We start from the raw sequence: 19,598 nt of genomic DNA, 5'->3' as shown, positions 1-19,598 counted from the left end.
ACTCAGCCCCCCCCCCCCCCAAAAGCCCTTGAATGAGCTCGCCACACTGGTTCCGCTTAAAACCCTGCTCCGCATCAGTATGGGCAACGGCTCGCTCCAAGCGGGACGGGCAACACACACATGGCATGGACAAAACCCGCCACGGAGAAAAAGAGATTGGCAAGCGCTAATGAAATGGTGCAATTAAAAGAGCAGCGCCCCGGCAACCAGCGTTGTTTCAAACTACAGACGTAAAATCGTTTGAATAAATCAGTTGTGATTACATAAATCGGATCACATGTATTCATCACCAGTACTGATCATTGATGATTAGTCAGAGAGAGCGCCGAGTGCAACGACGCCTCTTGAAGCTTAATTAAGATTTTTATACATGAGGGTGTTTCGCCGAATATACAACAGATCGTGTTGCCATGTGAACGATGTGAATTAGGAGAGACTAGTGTATGACCAGTCATCAGCATTAGTGCCATCCTGTCTCGTAGTACTTTTAAAGCCACATTGACGTCGGGTCAACAAATGTTGGATGGACTGAATGAGGTTTTGTAGACGGACATTCATGGTCCCCAGAGGATGAATCTCAATGGTACTGGTGAGTCCCTCACTTTTTCTCTAGCACCACAATGAAGTTGACATTTGTGGCTTTGAGGAAAATGCCCCAACAACTATTGAATGGATCGCCATGAAATATAGTGAAGACATTCATGTTCCACTGAGGATGAATTGTAATAACAGTGACCCTTTCACTTTTTACACCTTGCACAATAATCACAAATACCTGCAAAACTAATGACATTCCCATCGGCCTCTCTTTGTTTTAGTACTCGTTAGCAAATGTTAGTGTGGTAAATCAGAGACGGAGAACGTGGTAAACACTGTACCTGTTAATCATCAGCATGTTCATTGTGAGCACATTAGCATGCTAACATTAGCATTTCACTCAAACCTCTGCTGTGCTTTAGCAAAGCCTCACACAAGTGCTAGTGTCGCTTAGTATTAATTAGATATTAATATATCAGTACAAGCAAATAAACCAACCACAACTAAGTATTCATTAAGGATATATTAACAAAATAATACGAAATGTCAACAATAAGCTCCCAGAATCCAAGATGACATTTTTAGATTGCAGTTTTGTCTGAGAATAACGTAAACATGTTCAATTTACAGTGATTAAAAAACAGAAAAGCATACATGACAAAACTCAATAATAAAATCTTTCATATTTTTTTTAATTAAATTATATAATGCACTCATCCTGCCGTATTTGTGTTCAGCTCTGCCCCCGGGGTTCATCCACTAAAAGCCCAGGTGAGTCACGGTCCACTGCAGAGCTGGAGGACTCTTGCTGACTCCCTGTTGGTCTCACTGGCTGATCAAAGCCTTCTGCGACTGATAGCTCAGACTGTGTATTCCGCTGCCATCGTGGACGATATCAACAAGTCCAGGAAACCACACTCCCGCCGGCAGGAATGCCTGACACACATCGTCTGCATCTCCCACAGCTCTCCAGGACCGGCCACAGGTTAAGTGTTTCATTCTGTCTGTGTTTAGCTGAAATGCAGGGGGTAAACATTCAGAGTGCTCTTAACTATGACCAAAAAAAAAACACAACCCTAATTGCGATTTTGGAAAAGGCATTAAAAAAAGAGACTCATTGAATCCTGTGAGTCACTCGCTCGCCCTCGGCAAAGCATCTCCAAAGAATGACTTGACAAACACGTATTCGTCATGCATTTACCGGATCACAGTGAAGCCAAACAAAAGCGGTCCTATGCATGCATGTAGGTGCATGCGGGGATCACTAAAGGCTGAGGAGTCAAGGCACTATGACACGACCGTAATGAGCCTCCACAATCTCCTCACCCGTCACCCACATCCATCAGTGACACACAGGGAGCAGATTAGATGGACTGCATCCATCACCTGCCATTACACGCTACTCCTGCAGGCTTTCTTCCAAAGGAAACAAGATCTGGAGCACTCCACTTCACTCCCCTGCGTGTATATGAGAGTGTTTTGGTCAATTTGGAAGGAGGTGTTTTAGTACGGAGTGCAGCTGTGGGCGCAGCAGGGATTGCACCAGTGTGCCAGAGGGACACAACATGGTGAGATAGTTGACCCCATGTGGGCAAAATACCCACTTCAATTTACCACCCGGCACAACCAACCTCACCTACACACAAACACATAAATACACATCACACCTGAGGACACCAGGAGCAGGAAGAGATGAGCCACAACAGGATCCGCTAAAGCCAGATCCCAGGACACGAAAGGTCAGCGTTTCCCTGGCAGCACAATTTGTTTGAACAGGAACACAGAGAGACCAACAGCAGAGGGATCGCATTATAAATGTTAGCTTCAACATATCTCGCCTGCGAGTACTAATGGACTCCAAGCATTTGGTCTTTAAAAGGAGGGGGGGGGGGGGGGGGGGGGCAGCTACAAGCACATTTCCGGGCTGAAATATGAGGCTCCTCTCCTCCTGGAATTTCCAGTTTCTCATAACATATAGTAACTGTTTTTAAAAAAGAAAAAGGGAAATATTTCTTGCTCTTCAATCTGCGTCTTGTCTTTTCAATTAGTCAAGTTTATTCCTACAGAGGACACAGAACGGCTGCAGTGTTTTACACACAACACAGGAAACTAAATTTGTGGAAGTGGAAAGCAGTCGTTTAATCTGGGACAGTGACCAATTAATGAGTTTTCAATATTTAGAATGAGTGCATCAAGTCTACATTCACAATTCCCCACATTAAAGCTCAGAGTGACGTTGGTTGCTGGAAGGTTCTGAACCTGAACCCACAAGAACAAACACACCACAATAGGTGTTTTTCTAAACAGTGCTCTGTTTGAGCACTGGACACTGGCAGACAGCTCTCCATGTTGAAATATGCTGATTGCTATATCCTTGACCGCAGCTCTAATTAAACGGTAATCCCCTTTAACAGACAGCAACAGCTACTCAAATCTTTTTGTCCCCCCCCCCCCCCGTAACATAAAGCTTTCTCTCCTCCTGCGCTGTTGAAAAGTTGGAGCCCCTGAGAAGCTGGCGGTGGCTGCGGAGGGGCGGCTCGCATTTCAAGACAAAGCCCGATCCTCTGTCGGAAAGGAGACACTTTCCAAAACCGGGCCTGCTATTTATCACCAGGAACCTGTTTTTCTGCCTGCCCCCCCCCCCCATCTCACACCTCTGCCCTGAAAAGCTGCCCGGCGAAGACGCCTTTGGTCAGGGAGAGGCTAACGGGGATGGAGCCCGTCGGCGCTCTACTGGTTCTGTGCACAACTGAACAATGAGTACATACCACCTTGATTACCTCTGACCTGACAATGATCCATCTTTGTTCAGTGTGGACCAAAAGAGGAACATCTATCACACATTGAGGAGGCAGGTGACGCAGACTGTGTTTGAGTTTCACACAAACACAAAAGGGAGGGGTCGAGGAGCCACTGACGGCCACGGTAGTTTACTAAAGTCTGGATAAACTGTATTTTCTGAGGGGACTTTTGCCTCGCAGCACAAAGAACAGACAAATTTACATCCTGAGAGGTTTCGACATTTGCAACAGTCCGGCTTTTTGTCCGAGTAAACAGACAATGTGGAGCAGCTGAGGCCGTTTAGAGAAAAGTGACAATTTGTCAGGATTTAAGACCTTGTTAAACACACAACATGGCTGCTGGTTTGGACGGAGTTTCCTGTGTGAGTTTACGTGGCGGGGATAATCAGATAACGAGCCTGTAAGGAGCCGATTTGCCTTGTTCGAAAGGTGAGAGGTCATGTTATACACAAGTCCCAGTGTTTCAGGACCTGAGGTTAAATCACACGTCTCGACCTTTGATCATAAAGCTCCGACTTTGTCCGACATGTTTGACACCCAGGGTCGGGCTTATGACTACAGACACTGTGGCTCAGAACAGCGGTTTTCTAACGCGCAGTAACAAAGAGCCACTGATCCCAGCAACTGAACCCCACTCTTATAGGTCTGAAGGCACACCCAGCTCCCTGCACGGCTATGAACCCATGAAAATACCTTTGTGACAAGTCCGACACTTGCAGCGCAAATGAAGAAAAATGTCAGAGCTCTGTAACTTTACACTCTGCTGTCTTCTTCTTTTACAACAAACCCACCTCTTCTCTGTAGCATATAAAGTGCAGACCTCTTGACAAATCTAAATGCTTCACTCAACCAACAACTTACAAGCTAAAGCAAACATTAAATGTAAAAGGAGGAAAAAAAAATGTCTACAGGCTGGTCGAACGGTAGGTTTTATGTTTATTTTGAAGGAGCCGTTATTTCATATGGATTAGCATAGTTCTGTTGGAATTTGGCCAAAAGAAACAGCACACTTCAGCTCTGGCTCCTCAAATACCTTCAGTCAACCAATATTTCAGATTCATGCAGCCACCTGCACATCGGCGTGTGTTTACAAAGTTTAAAGGAAAAGGCATTGCCGCAAATGCACCGTCGAGTCAGAGATGCTCGTCGTCTGTCAAGCGGCGATAATGTTAAACTGCAGTGTTACACCAAAAATCACATGAAAATTATCAGCGCAGAATTTTCTACAGCACCTCTACGTATAAATACTCCCACTGAACCGCGTAGAAAAACCACACAGTGGTTTCATTTACAAACTGGGAAAAAAAATCAATGAAAGCCTCGCGTTAAACAGCTTGGAGCTTCTTTGGGAACTGGTCTTCATCATTCATACAGTATATTCAGTCATAAAACGCTGAAAAATGGGCCATTGTTTATGGTATGTACTGAGTAGTCTGGCAACACCACATTTAACAACATCTAGAACAAAAAAAACATTTTCACCAAATAAGAAGCATATGGTTTCACATTCAATTACAGCTATTTTCTCTCCGGCTCACATTTAACAAGAACCACTTGTTCTCCGCTGCACGGCTTCTAGACGAATCATCTCGCCGCACGGCTCAGAGCGACCTCAGGAGCTAGCCACCTAAAAGCAGCCCTCATTCATAAAAACAGACCTTAAAAAAAGAGATCAGACACACCACAAGATCCTGTGCAGCGCTTTCCTTGCAGGCATACATACACAGAAAAAAAAAGAAGAAAAAAAGACTAAGACACTACGAGGGCAGTCAATCATCTACAGCTCATAAAAGCTGTAAAAATGGAAATGTCACCACTAAATTCAGTCGTCAAACGAACAATACGTAAGAGTGTCAGGTTACAGTTACAGGGTTAATCCAGGCCTCTGAATTAATCTAATCTCAAATCCAGGTTCCTCATACACATGAGAAGCTCTGAAACACACAAGCCTCAGCCTAATACTAAGCTAAAGCAGCATTAGCAGGACTCTGCACGCAATTTCTATATGAATGGTGAATGGGGTCAGTTTTACGCAGGAAATTGCAGGAATATTTCTATTGTTTGAAGTTGAGCTGCTAGAATATTTAGTGGTATCCTCTTTTTAATTGTAACAAGCAAACAAACTATTGTAAAAAAAAAAAAAAACCACAAATTAGTGCTATAATTTATGATCCTGCCACCACAAAGCACTCGAGTTAAGTTTACGATGGTGTCAGAAGGAGTAAATATGAAGCTTCACATCCTCACAGTTAGAGAATGGGCCGCCTCAAAATACCCGTCAACCACCTCCACCCACCAGGCTGCGTTTGCTGGGATCAGATGCATCAAAAATACAGATGCATTATGGTTTAGAGTGTTTAATAAATGAATCACCTGACCCGCAGAGAACATCAGATCTGAGATCACAGGATCAAGTTGGCGTTTGCCAGAAGGAGCCCCCCCCCCCCACACACACACACACACACACACACACACACACACATGCAAAAAAAAGTGCGTCCAATCGTAGTGTTCACAAGTTCACAGCTGGAATGAGTTGTTGCATCGTATTCCCTTTGTAGAAAATCTGCAGGACGTCTATTCAAATACCTATTGTCAAAAAATGTTAACTTTAAAAAAGGGAGCCATCTGTGAAAAGGCTATCTGGAGCGAATGGATCTTGGGCTCGCCCTTGACCTTGAATCAGTCATTACACTTTTAGAGCCCACAGGATTGTGGTTAAGAGCTCACACTTCCATCTGTGGCGGTTTAAAAGCGGTGTCTCTTCCTCGATGGGAATCAGGTTGATCCTTGTTAAAGTCCATCTGGTGACCTCAGGTCCTCTCTGAACCTCCAACCTCTCTCCCTCTCCGTCTGATGTCCTCCAGCTGCCCACATTACCCCTGAAGAAAGCCAAGCTTTTTATGGACTCGCACACCAACAGCACACTGCCGTAATAGATATTTAATACACCGTCTGCATCCAAACCCGTATGCAGTATGCAGCTCTTCATGTCTGACTTGTACACCACACACAGATGTAAATGTACATGAAGTTTTCTTGGTTCTTTGGGAGAAAGAAAAAAAGGAAATCCTCACCCTGGATGTAAAAAAGCAACTCTCCCGCTTCCCAGTTCATATTTTATTCTGCTCCCCAACTCTTCAGAACATAATGAAGGCATGAATCTTCTTGGGCAGGATTACAGTTGTTCATAGTGAGCCAGACGTTGTCTCACTAAACATAAAAAACAAAGCCCAAGTGCACCGGTGACTTTTCCTTCCTTCCATAAACATTTACGTACTATAGTCAAAGTTCCAAAGTAAACCAGCCATTTACCAGAAATAAGGCACAAAGTTATGACTTGAGGAAACGTACAGACTTACCTCAAAAGTAACTCATTTCTAAAAAAATAATAAGAACTAATGCGAGTGTGAGTTAGTGAACCTGAGTGTTTACCGAGGGAAACGGGGTGCCGGGGCCAACAGCCCCGAGAGGCTCGGCTCTTTAATACACTCAGCATATTCACCGTTTCCTTGCACTGGGGAACTCGCTCATGTTTAATGCCTTTTGAACAGCCACAGAGTTTTAGAAAGAGTTACAGTGCCAGAAAAAAAAAAAAAGATCAAACAAAAGGGAGTGGTGGAGGAAAAGCTGCAGGACATCCAACTCTTTCTCTTGTGAGAGATGAGAGACATGTGTGCCGGTGTCTATGAATAGTAGCGCTTGGTTAATTAATGACGAGCCTCTTTTCTGCCGAGGTGTTGTCGTATTCGGCCCCGGCTGGCTGAAAATCTGAAGACTTTTCTAATCAAGTTAATTATTTTCTATTTCTAATAAGTGGCCCTGACGTATAACTGCTGTTTTCATCCGCATCCAGTGATGTTCCCGCTCTTCACAGGAATCAAATCAAAAAGGGACAACACCTTTTTTAAAATTAGATTACTACAGTGAAAAGGCGCGGCCCTTAAGGTGCAGTAATGATCACCGTTAACGAGCCGTCGTCACAACCTTCCTACGAGATCCAAAAAAGGTGCACACAGCGGGGAAACACTGCAGCTGCCATTTGACACTTTCTTTTCTTGCACATGAGGAATACTGCGAGGAGTATTTGATCGTCACTCACGCAGCATACAGAGCAAACATGACATTTTTTTTTGAAAGCAGACAGGAGGGTTGCATCAGAGGGTGAGGCGCATGCTGTTCCAGAGTCAGACGGTAGTTTTTCCACCGTCAAAGCGAGCCACAGTCGCTGCGAACGTTCAAAGAGCGTGCGGGAGGAAAAGAAAAGGAGAGCGAGAGAAAGAGAACGAGAGGAGCACCCAGGGCTCGTGTGTCATGTGACCTCATTTTATGGGCCCGGGAGGTTGCAGGGAAGGCAGGGGTGTAGCTTTCACTGCAACCTTTTCATTGCTTCCTGCCAAATGACAGGACGGGCGGACACACACACACACACAGACACAGACACACACACACACACACACACACACACACACACACACACACACACACACACACACACACACACACACACACACACACACACAGTAAGACGTCTGCCTGGAAACTGTCCACGGAGAGATGAAAGAGGACCTGTGAAGTCATGGCACAAAAACGCACCGGGCAGAAATGCATCTCTGAATAAGGGCAGAGGAAGCACGACACGCAGAAAAAGGCTCCGTCCGTGTCTGTGTAGAATATCATCATCTCGTCTGTTACAGGCAGCATCGCAGGCTTTGCATTTTCTCATGCAGCCATGGACTCAATACAAAATGTATCCCAGAGTGAAGCATGAGCAGTCGTATGAATGAATAGAAGAGAGAGAGTGTGTGTGTGTGTGTGTGTGTGTGTGTGTGTGTGTGTGTGTGTGTGTATGTGTGTGTGTGTGTGTGTGTGTGTGTGCGCGCGCGCGCGCGCGCATGGGTGAAAAAAAGAGAAGCACTTTCTATAAACAATACTGACAGATATGCCCACAGGTGCACAAGTCCCAATTGTATACCACACTAACACATGCGTCAGTCAACGTATTTTTTTTAAATTCCAGAGGCAATGAAAGCCCCCCCCCATCTGCACCACAGGCAGTCAACAGCCAAACAGCCGTAAACCTTTTCCTGCCAAAGCTGTTGTCCAGATCCTCGGGGAGGCAGCAGCCTTTGCCCTCCATCCTAGCCACACACACACACACACACACACACACACACACACACACACACACACACACACACACACACACACACACACACACACACACACACAGTATGGTTCACAGTGAGGAAAGACAAGGCCGTGGCCCTGCTGTCTGGGTCCCTAACCCAGAGGAGGACACAAAGCGGCGGTGAAAGCTGTGGCGTGGAGCAGGGAGGACGCTGCGGAGATCCCCGTCCGCTTTGACGTAACGCCAGGAGGAAACAGCCACAACAGAATATCTGCTTCCTCGGGCACAGGGGGGGACCATTGTCAATTGTCAGACACAACACGGGCATTTCTATCCGTCGTCACCTCCGCAGATAAGGACAGGAAACACGGTCCCGGTGCTCCCCGATCAACAGGGCTGCGTTAGCTGGCTGCACCTGCACAGAGCAGCCCATTGTAGTGGTGCGTATCATTTTTTGTATTATTTGGCCTGTTTGTCCTCTGCGGGGATCGACCAGTGTGGGCTTTTCGAGGGCAAAACACATGATGTTGTTGACTGAGGCGGGTAGTAACGGATCACAGAGGAGTGATAAACTAAAGTAATACCTGCAAGGAATAAATCATACTGGAACAATATGTTTTTTTTTTCTCAGACAAAGCAAGAGAGGAATCAACTTATTAGGAAAAGCCTTATTTGGCTTAATAAGCCTGATGTTATAGTTCATTCAAAGGTAGACTTATTATTCGGTATGAATTATTTCAGGCGAGGTGGGCCGTCTTCTCTGTAATCTCATGCAGACACGGTTATCTTAAATTGGTTCACCCATTAAAATGAATTCAACAGGGTACACTGCAGGTATAGACGGTGTGTAAGCAGAGCATTAAAGTGTCATCCTCTCACAAAGTTGCCTACCACTGATTTATTTAAAGAAAACCGGTTTCCACATTTAGTGTTTACCCGTCCTTCTTTTCCAGCCTGAGCAGCTATTCAGATAACTTTATACTGGAACATTTTAATGTAAAAAAAAAAAAAAAAAAAAAAGCTTTTAGACTGTGTATTCTCCATGGAAACCCAGAATAAACATTTCATCACTGAGTAGTGTTGATCAAGAAGTGAAGACACATGAAATCTGTTTTTATAAACATCAAGAGCGGCCTCATACGCCATAAGAGAGCAGTGTGGAAGGATGGAGGGGAATAAAGCAAGACAAACAGGAAGCACCTTCCTGTAGCAGATGTTACAGGACTGACCTGTGACCTCCTGTTGCACCAGTGAAAACATCCAAACACACCCACAGACTGACTTTCTCCACCTAGCTGTAAAATATTGAAATAGACTTCTTGAGGCATTTCGGGCACAAATGGGCACAGAACACGGAGTTCTCACACAGAGTCCTGTGTGTCGGCCCAAACGTGTCAAGAGGAAGACAATTTGTTTGGACATGAAAACAAACAAAACTTCCCCACAGACGCTGTCCGACAGAATGTAACACAACCGTGAGCTCATTTCAGCTCCCAAACGCTGAGCCAAGAAGTGCAGTTTTACCAAAAAAACCTCTTCATGCCGCGAAACCCACTCGGTCTGCCTCTGCTGCGCCGTCCCTCTGTCAGAAATGATGCTTTTTTTGAAGTCTGGTTTAAATGAAAACTCAGAGGGAGGTTCAGATGGAGGCCAGCAGAAAGGAGGGCGGGGGTTTCAAAGGGATTCAGCAGTTGGCACAGTTTGCCAAACTGGAACGAACAAGATGAAAAGGAGCAGAGGAAGGTGAAATGTAGTGCGAGTACAGCAGACAAGACGAAGCTGGGGAGGCTGAGGTTGTTTAACATAATTAAAACCACAAAAAAAAAAAAAACAATGCTGGCTGTGTAATGAGCTTCCCTCTCTGCTCTGGGTAATTACTGTCTACTAATGCAGAACAATGCGGACTGTAATGTGCTAATGCCGCTGGGCTGCAGGAGAGGAGATGTGTAATCATCCAACACGGCCGGGTTAACAGACCTCGGGTCAGCAGAGGTTTCACCGGGAGATTATGTAGCCAATAAATAAATCTAGTGAACGAGCGGCTTCACTGTCAGACGCTGATTACAGGGCGAACGGCAGAAGGACGTACAATTGTGAAAAGGAGGCAATAAAAGAGGACAAATCCACCCTCAAACATTTTAACACCGTTGACAAAAGGACGTAGTGAGATACACGCTGAACGACGCATACAGCAAAGAGCGGGCGTTTAATGCTGCTTTGATGAGGCTAAAGAGCAGAAACTGAGTGAATGACTCTCTGGGGAAAGAGTTGTGTAGATCTGACTTTCTATTGTTCTTATTTCTCCAGTTAATTAGTGTTCTACATCAGCCTGCACAGATGTACTTGATCCAAAGAGGAAGTATCAGCCCCCCCCCCCCCCAAAAAATCTCTGATTGAGACATTGTTTAAAAACGTCTCTGAAGTAAGTCTTCTTCATCTCCACATTCCTCTCAGGGGCCATTTCAAAAGGAAACCCTTTCAAGAAATGTTGTGGTGTTGGGAAATTCTTCTTTTGTGAGAACAACTGAAAAGAAACAACTGTGCTCCTCCGAAGCCTGGGAGAACACCAGCAGTGGAGCAAAAACTTGGTTCACATCCAGAATGTATGAGGGAGGATTCAAAGGAAACGGAAAGCTCCAAAACATTCACAGGCTCCCCGCACCAAGAGCCGATGAAGCCACCAGCTTAACTCACACATTACGCTGGCTCCGTCGTACATCCGAGCTCCGCAGGTTCAGTCAGGTACCAGGACCGGGAGGTAAACACTGCACAGGTTGCCGTGGAGACAGATCGGGCCTCTGAGCTCTAATGAAACCCGGAGCGGCATAACGAGTTCACGACAGAGTTAACTACAACAAATCTGCACCGACGAGGACACGCAAACCACTGACGGTAAATGTATTCTCTCCAAACAACAACTGGGCCCTCTGCGGGGTCAGTTGTAACCAGCTGACCCCATTCATCAGAAGATCAAACACAGTAGAACCCCCCCCCCCCCCCCCCCCCCCCCCCCCCCCCCCCCCCCCCCCCCCCACACACACACACACACACACACACACACACACACACACACACACACACACACACACACACACACACACACACACACACACACACACACACACTAAACACCAGTGGCCCTTTCAGCCTGTTTAAACCTGCTGGTGTGGCGGGGAGGAGCCGAGGTCTGATTGAGAGCTGCCTGGTGTCACTCTGCCTGTGGCCCGTTGCTGTGATGAGTTCATTCAGCCTCGGGACACAAAGAGTTAATGGCTGCTTGGATTATGCAATGGCATGCCAGACGCCTTTCTCCTCTCCTGCCCCCCCCCCCCACTCCCCCTCCCTCCAAATGGGCTGAAGCCCAAATTAGGCATTCCTGCACGTTTCGATCAGATGCGTTTGAATGCGGTGGCAGTGCTGCGCATGCTTCGGCACCGACGTGGGAACAAAACAGGGATTTTGTTTCCCTCTGAAGGCGAGTCCCCCCCCCCGCCCCGCGGAGGAGTTGTCGTAAGGATTTACAACTGTCGGGGTGGGTTCTATCTGAGCGGCGAACCAATAATAACATCTGTATTCATCATTGTAAAAAGGGAACATGAAACCATAGCTGATCGCTAATAGCAGATAAACTATCGGGCAACTGCAGATTACACCGTGTTGAGATTAAAGACGGTCAGCAACTGAATCTGATGAGAGGACAATAATGTCTCATTACTGAAGGATCGCTGACTCGCCTGAACAGACCCACCTGGTCACATCCTATCAACGACAGTGGGACCAGGTTTCCAGCTTAAACCTTTAAACGTTACTTAAATAGTAGTAAAATAAGACATTTTTAATAAGTAAAGCTAAAGCCTACACATATACTGCTTGCATTAATAAAACTCACCACTAGTGCTGCAACAAACGGTTACTTTAATCATCAATCATCTATTTTCGTCTATAAAATGTCCGAAAACAGTGAAACATGTCTGGTGTAATTTCCCATTGGTCTTAAGGAGCCTTGTTTTGTCTGACCAACCAACTTAAAATTAAATTCAGTTCCAGCGAGGAAAAGCATCAAATAATCAAATCTGAGAAGCTGGAACTAGTAAATGTTTGGCAGTTTTTAAAAAATAGTTGGCGATTACTTTTCTGCCGCTTAACCGTTGCAGTATGCAGTTTGAATTATGAGCTTTCAGACATTTACTTCAAAAAAAACAAACAAATGTTTAGAAAAGGCTGGGATCATTTGTGTTTCGCAAAACTGAAAAGTGATTTTCAGGAGTTAAGCCGTGGTAAATTACAAAGCTCTTCTAGCAAACTATCCAACTGAAGCATGGCAGAAAGTAATTGGAAACGCCACAGAACAAAAAAAAGAAAAAGAAGAAGAAAGCTGAGCGTAACAACAAAGTCAGCAGTGGTGGTGGTGGTGGAGGTGGTGGTGCAGGCTAACCGCTCCTCCAGCCCGACAGGAGACAGAGCTGAGCAGGCACCGAGTCAATAAACAACACAGATCCCTCCAGACGAGACCGACGACCACGAGGGCCCACGGACCGACTGAAACATAGCAGGAAAAACACAAAGATCTCCAATCACAACCACAGGGTCCAACCAGCAGAGCCGGTATAAACCACCAACACATGAGCCAGCACACACACACACACACACACACACACACACACACACACACACACACACACACACACACACACACACACACACACACACACACACACACACCAGCTCCAGTACACGGGTCATTAGGGGCAGTAATCATTTAAAGCGAGTCGCTCGGGCCCTGCAGTCCCATGTTTATTTGGCTTTATTGATGACAAGGAGCCGGGGGGGGAGTACAGAGGGCGGTGCCCCCCCCCCCCCCTCCCATGATCATTATGAACTGTGCTTACTTTCCGGTCCGACCACAGAAGATTCAGTCTTCCTGCACAAATCAGCAGGTACCACACACACACACACACACACACACACACACACACACACACACACAAAATTGAATGTCGCCACTCGTAAAAATATTAGCCGACACAACATCTTAGGCGCTATGATAATAGTGATAATATGATAATAGTGATACTATGATCATAGTGACCGTGTTTCTTTCATCAATCTCTCCCTCGGGATGGCGACAGTGTTGCTTTTGGCAACCGCTGATCCATGACTTCTTTAAAAAGATTCCAATCAACACATTTTAGAAGCTAAAAATAAAATGAAGCTGAAATCAAGCCCGTTTTTTTTCACTGCTGCGCCACCAATTTACTTTGGTCATGAGAAAAACGCAGAAAGAAAACAAAGCATGCAACCTTGCTCTTCCTCATTTCTTCTGTGCTCCTTTTTTTGACATTTTACGTACATTTATGACAGCGTCGCACGTTTTCAATTAGACTGACATGCATCTTAGAGGCACCGTGCTCCTCTTAAACGTCTTCAAAGATGGCAGACTTATATCAATTATTAATTCTAGGGGTCATGAGCTGTAGAAAGACAACCGAGGAGACGGGAGCATCAATTTTAGAACTGACAAGGACCCCAAAATTAAGATGGGTGGCCATGAGTGTGAACTCTGAGAGTGCAAGAAGATCCTCCCCCGGGAGAAGAGTCCTCTACGATGCAGCCTGCACAGACTAACGGGGTGGAAAAGAGGACTCAAGTTCAAAAGGCTTCACCTAACCCTGAATAAACATCGTCTGATAAATGAGCAGAAACCAGAGCCGTGGAGGACCTTGAGGACCCCCCCCCCCCGGTCTCACTACTTGTGCTACCACTCAAACTCTGTGATGTGCACCAACACACTGAGAACCAGATCTTATTATTCTACTCTTCTTTTTATGCTCCATGCTTTGTTTCGCCGTCGAGCAGATAGCTTTGGCAATCCTTGAAGCAGCCGTGGCAGATTACAATAACGGCCATATAGAGCCTCGTACAATAGTGAAGGTTTGCAGTTGAAAACATAACTTTCATTTCTTCTCTACGGGGCGAAACGCATCTCGTCTCCCACAGCTCTCTCACAAACAGGGGAAGTCTAAATGATGCAATATAAACCAATACAATAAAACGCCACAAACTAGAACTGCATGATACTGTTGAAATCAATATCAATAAAATGAATAACAATATTTTCCAGAATCAGTATATGTCAAGACTAAAGGTTGGATTATAGGTTTCAGTGTAAATGTCAGCGGATAAATAAACAGAAATGTTTGTTCAGAGGATGGTAAAATAGTCTGCTTGTGAACCCATCTTTGTCACTATTCTTAAAAAAAGAAGAAGAAAAAAGGTAATTTAAAGGAATCCATATCAAAAATATTTTACGTGTAAAAAAACAAAACAAGATATAAAAGGCTCAAAGATCAATGTGCTGGTCTGGCTACAGCCTTATTAAAATATAGAAAATGCAAGTTGACATTTAGAGGAATCTAACTGATGTTCAAAGCAATGGCTGTGCGCTCCACAGTTATGCAGTACATGCCCATACAACTCATATGTTAAACTACAACTCGCTCTCAATCATTAATTCACCCAACAGAAACATGTTGAACCAAAGCATAAGATCATATCACGCTGTAGCTTCAACTCCATAGCTGGTAAAACGTAATCATCTCGAGGCACTTGAGGCGTAAACCATACTTAAAAAAATACTACAGCCACAAATCACCTCGTCTCTCCGTCATAACAGAGCAGGATAAAAGATAAAGCACATGTTGCAGGGGATTACATTAGATGTTGCAATGTTGTGCACAGATGTTCATGGAATACCAAACCTCAGCAGTACCATTAGTGAAATCACAAGACATCACAATCAAATGCTGTGGTGGAAAAAAACAACACAGCGGGGCTGAAATCATTAATACCGATAGTTCCATTGTTCCTTAAAATAGTCTTGTAATATGATAAAACCATAATGACGTATGAATATGGTTATAGCGGTTTACTGCTTCAACAGCTGTGCACAAAAGATCTTTTAATGTAATCCACTCAAACATGATCTAAAAAATTCCAACAGCGTGATTTCCGTTTTCCAACCCACACAACATATTGCGGTGTTTATTTGGGCGTCACCCTTTCATCCCCTCTGAATCAGAGCCCTCGGAGAACCGGGACCAGTGTGCAGCCAAACAGCCTCCGGGCACAGCAGGGTTAACAACCGCCAAGCGTCTGGACTTTTAAATCAAATGAAGCAGCGGCGGGTGGGCACGCCAAGAAAATATACCAAGAAAATATACCAAGAAAAGAAAAAAAAAACCTCATGGTATCTGCTCAGAGCAGCTCTCCAGATGAAAGAGGACGCTTTATGGACCTTCTAATAGCAGCAGTGGAACACCGGTCACCATCCGTTTGTTGACCCGACAACAAACCCGCCCATTCACTGTGGTTTGCTGCTCCTGCAGCATCTGGTTTTACAGCCGGTACGATGCACAAGTCAATAAATCTGGACTCACTATTGAATTCCATCACGAAATTTTGAATGCACGCCTCTAAATCACCGTGAGGCGAATATTAGTTTTGTGCGCGGGCATCCGAATTATTAATGCAGCAGGAGAGCCGAGATGCAGATCTTCTCCATGAGAGAGAGCAGAGATCAAAGAGGAGGGTCTGAGGAGAGACGAGTGTGTGAGGACGTTGCTTCAACATTTCGCATCTAGCTCGGCAATAAGCCCGTTCACTTCTTCATGTAAATACTCCAGGAATGTGATCGCCTTGATGAAGCAGGGGTGTGAAAGACAATCTGCAAAAACGAGGAGGAATGGGTGGATGCTGCATTCACATTGTGGACATTTGCTCCACAAGCTTTCGTCTACTCAGAGCTGCTTCTGGCACACGCCGCCCGTCAGCCCACAAAGAGAAACCAGATCAAGATACAGAAAACCCCAAAAAGGCCGGGGCGGCAGAACAGAACCAGTACTGTAAACTAAAAATAAAAAGATCTGGGTAAATATTTGACCACGGCGGCTACGATCCAGCAGATCAGACAACCCTCCAGAAACATGGTGTGTTTGGTGCGGACCGCTTCATGTGGGAATAAAGCCACTATATATAAAAAGAAAATGTTCGTTCGCCGCCATTTCTGGCCTTTGCGGTGTTTCGACACATTCAGAGAGCCCTGGTAAAAATAGGACATTTTCTAAAGCGGGCTGACAACGTGAGGCTGTCATGACAGTACCTGGCTTGGCTCTATTCATTAAATCTTATAAACACAAACCAGCAGCAGCCTCCGTCTCCCCTGCTGCCTGCACACAGAGGACACATTCATCCCAGAGTGGGCACCATGAGAAGCCTGGAGGAGGAGGAGGAGGAGGAGGGGGGGACAGATGGACACTTCAACTTAAAGGAATTTTTCAGCCACTCTGGCTATCTGGCTATGATGACGGCCCGGGCAAAAACACAATCTGCGCTCGTCTGCGTCTCAGTCCACATGTGGAGATCAGATAAAAGCGACTCCGTTTTGACATGATGAGCGGTGAGTTAATGAGCCGGATCCATGGCATGATAAGAGCATTCCTTCGCACCAAACCAGGAAGGATCCTTACGTGGCTTTCTTCTCACTCTGCAGGCCGAGGTTATGAACTTTTAAAAGGCTTCCACAGTGTGTGTGTGTGTGTGTTGGGGTGTGTGTGTGTGTGTGTGTGTGTGTGTTGGGGTGTGTGTGTGTGTGTGTGTGGGGGGGGGCGTCAATGTTAATTTTTCTTTCTTTGTTGGGGAAAAAAAACACTCAGGCAGACGCCCAGCTCTGCTCTCCAAGCCGTGCATATGAATGGCACCCATAAAGCATGCCACACTGGGGCTGAGGGAGGCCGCTCAAACATGCAAACAAGAGTTATGAATATGATAATCACACATGGCGCGTCCAATGTGTTGTGCGAGGATGGAAGTATGATCCAGGGAATACATAATGACACAGCGAGGCTGCCTTCAGTGATAAGTGGAAACCTGCCATTCCCCTGCTCCAGAGTACAAATTGAATCACAGTGTAAGTAGAGTAATATGTGAACAGACGATGTTTGTATTTGGGTGTTTTTTTCTTCTTCTTTCTAGTTAAATTATTTGGATGAAATAATCAGTCATTTTGAAGCCAGGGGTCTGCATTTCTCTTCCCCCCCCAAACTGGGGTCAATGGGGGAGGGGTGCCCCCCTTCCTCCATTGACCCCCCCCCACACATGTAATGTAGTTTAACACCTTCAATTTAATTATAAGGCGTTTTCTGAAGTAGTGAATGACAAAAAGCAGCTGTATCTGTGGCTTTCTCTCTGAGTAGTATTTGTTATGTCTCTCAGCGCAGTGAGCAAAGAGGACTAACTTAAAACCAAAAACAGCCCCAAAGAAAAGCATGGAGGTCAATGTCGTGGTCCGCAGTGGTTGTAGTTTTTTTTTTCCTGCAGCCTCTGAATGACTAGAAATAGTGGAAGTGTATGCGTACTACGTGTTTGGAGTGTACAGTAGCGTGTTACCAACCTTGGAGGCAGATAATACCGACGAGGTACATCGTATCCACCGGTGGTTTTCTCCCAGTAATCACCGCGGGGCTTCTCCTGCCTTCCCTCCGCCGGGTCTCGCTCTCTCTCGGTAGATCCATGAACCGTCCTGGTTGGTGCTCGGCGGCTCCCCGGTTCTGCTCTGTTCTCCGTCGGCTACGTTGAGAGCCGTGGGGGCGAAAGTGGAACGACAAAAGATATCCGCGCGTCACCGTGTGCGTGCAGGTAGACCAACACCGTTACCTGCGCAGGTCTCCTCCGCTCACCTGGTTGTTTTGGAAACTAGCAGGAACAAGGCGGAGAAACATGTGGTGGACAGACGCCTCGGTGTTACGGGCCAGCCAGGCGACACGACTTAACGAGTTCCGACCCGCCGAAAGTTTGAAGCAAAGTTTAAACTTCCACGAAGCTTACGGTACGGAGGGGCTGGTGTGAATTTAGGCCGCCGTGGTTCATTACAACCCGGTGAGTGTAGCCGCCGTCTGCCTGCGTCCAGAGCCGCCAACCGCCGGTCAGTCTGCAACAAGAGGGAGTTTCACTCCGCGGTGTTTCCAAGTTGGCTTCCTCCCACTCGCCTGTGTGATTTTTTTTACACTAGCGTCAAGTGAGCTGAAACATAACACGTGAGTTCCTGTGAGGACTTTCAAAATAAATGTTAGAACATGTGATTTATTCCATGTATTCTCTAAATTTGTAGCTAGAGTACTTTCCTAAAATATTTGTTTTCCAATGTTTTATTTTCAGTTTTACAATTGTTTTTGTGTAGTATAGTGACATTAGCCTGCTACAAAAAGCAAATAAAAGTCGGCGTAAAAGTCTTTATTAAACTTCTAGTCATATTTTTTGAGCAGACTCAACTTCATGTATTTTCATAGATGCACATTAATAATCTGTCTAATCTTGATTCCGATATTTTTTTTCATTCCCCCACTATATTGAGCATGAGTTGTACTTTTATAACTTGCATACGCAAATACGTTTTTATTCATATCGTTTCCACTTATATGTTAGCGTTATAATATTAATTGACCTTACAGACAATAAACCCTCGACAATATCCCATCGTTCCGTAATCAAAAAATATTTTATTTTGAAATGAAAACATCCAACATCCTGTCATCAGTGTGAAATTCTGGTCACTTAGTTTTCCTGAAGTGCAGCTTCCGGTGCCCGTACCCGACCCGGGATAAGCCATACAACACTGCGACCCCCTGGTTCAACCTGATCACTGTTTACTTCAACTGCGTAGAACACTTTCATATCGTGCAATAATTCAAATGATTGAAAAACCAAATGCAGCATGATTTTATCCAATGTAGAAACAACTATTATTTTACCTGCAGATTAATTGCTAAAATTATTCAATTAGCTCCTTAAGAGAACAAAATCCATTGTCAGTTCACAGTGACTTTACCCATTTCATGCTACAGTATTACAATATATGAGTTTGTTTTATTATATATTATGTTGATTCCCTTATCTATGATTTTCTCTGTATTATACCTCTATATTATTTGGCTCTATAATTCCTGTAGGTATGTTGACGCTATCATATCTCAACCAGATTCTGTACACTTAAGAGTTGATAAATGGCACAAACATCCGGCCCATGCAAGAACATCCTTCTCACCAGGAGGGGACGGCCCATGTTGGCACCACTG

At 45.2% G+C, this 19,598-nt stretch overlaps 1 protein-coding gene across 1 annotated transcript in view; it reads right to left on the bottom strand.

The window, feature by feature from the left end:
• The window catches only part of ptk7b (protein tyrosine kinase 7b), a 67,435-nt gene extending 48,954 nt beyond the window's left edge, over nucleotides 1-18,481 (bottom strand). The window contains exon 1 of the mRNA XM_068725480.1: nucleotides 17,918-18,481. Within this exon, the coding sequence (XP_068581581.1) occupies nucleotides 17,918-18,038 (121 nt within the window). The 5' untranslated portion in view covers nucleotides 18,039-18,481. The remainder of the gene's footprint in view (nucleotides 1-17,917) is intronic.
• Between the last annotated feature and the right edge of the window lie 1,117 nt (nucleotides 18,482-19,598).

This window comes from Cebidichthys violaceus, unplaced genomic scaffold, assembly GCF_023349555.1.
Source record: "Cebidichthys violaceus isolate CVI_PGR_0920_01 unplaced genomic scaffold, fCebVio1.0.p SCAF_10, whole genome shotgun sequence".
In the NCBI taxonomy this organism is placed as follows: Eukaryota; Metazoa; Chordata; class Actinopteri; order Perciformes; family Stichaeidae; genus Cebidichthys; species Cebidichthys violaceus.
This window is presented reverse-complemented; position numbering and strand designations above follow the sequence as displayed.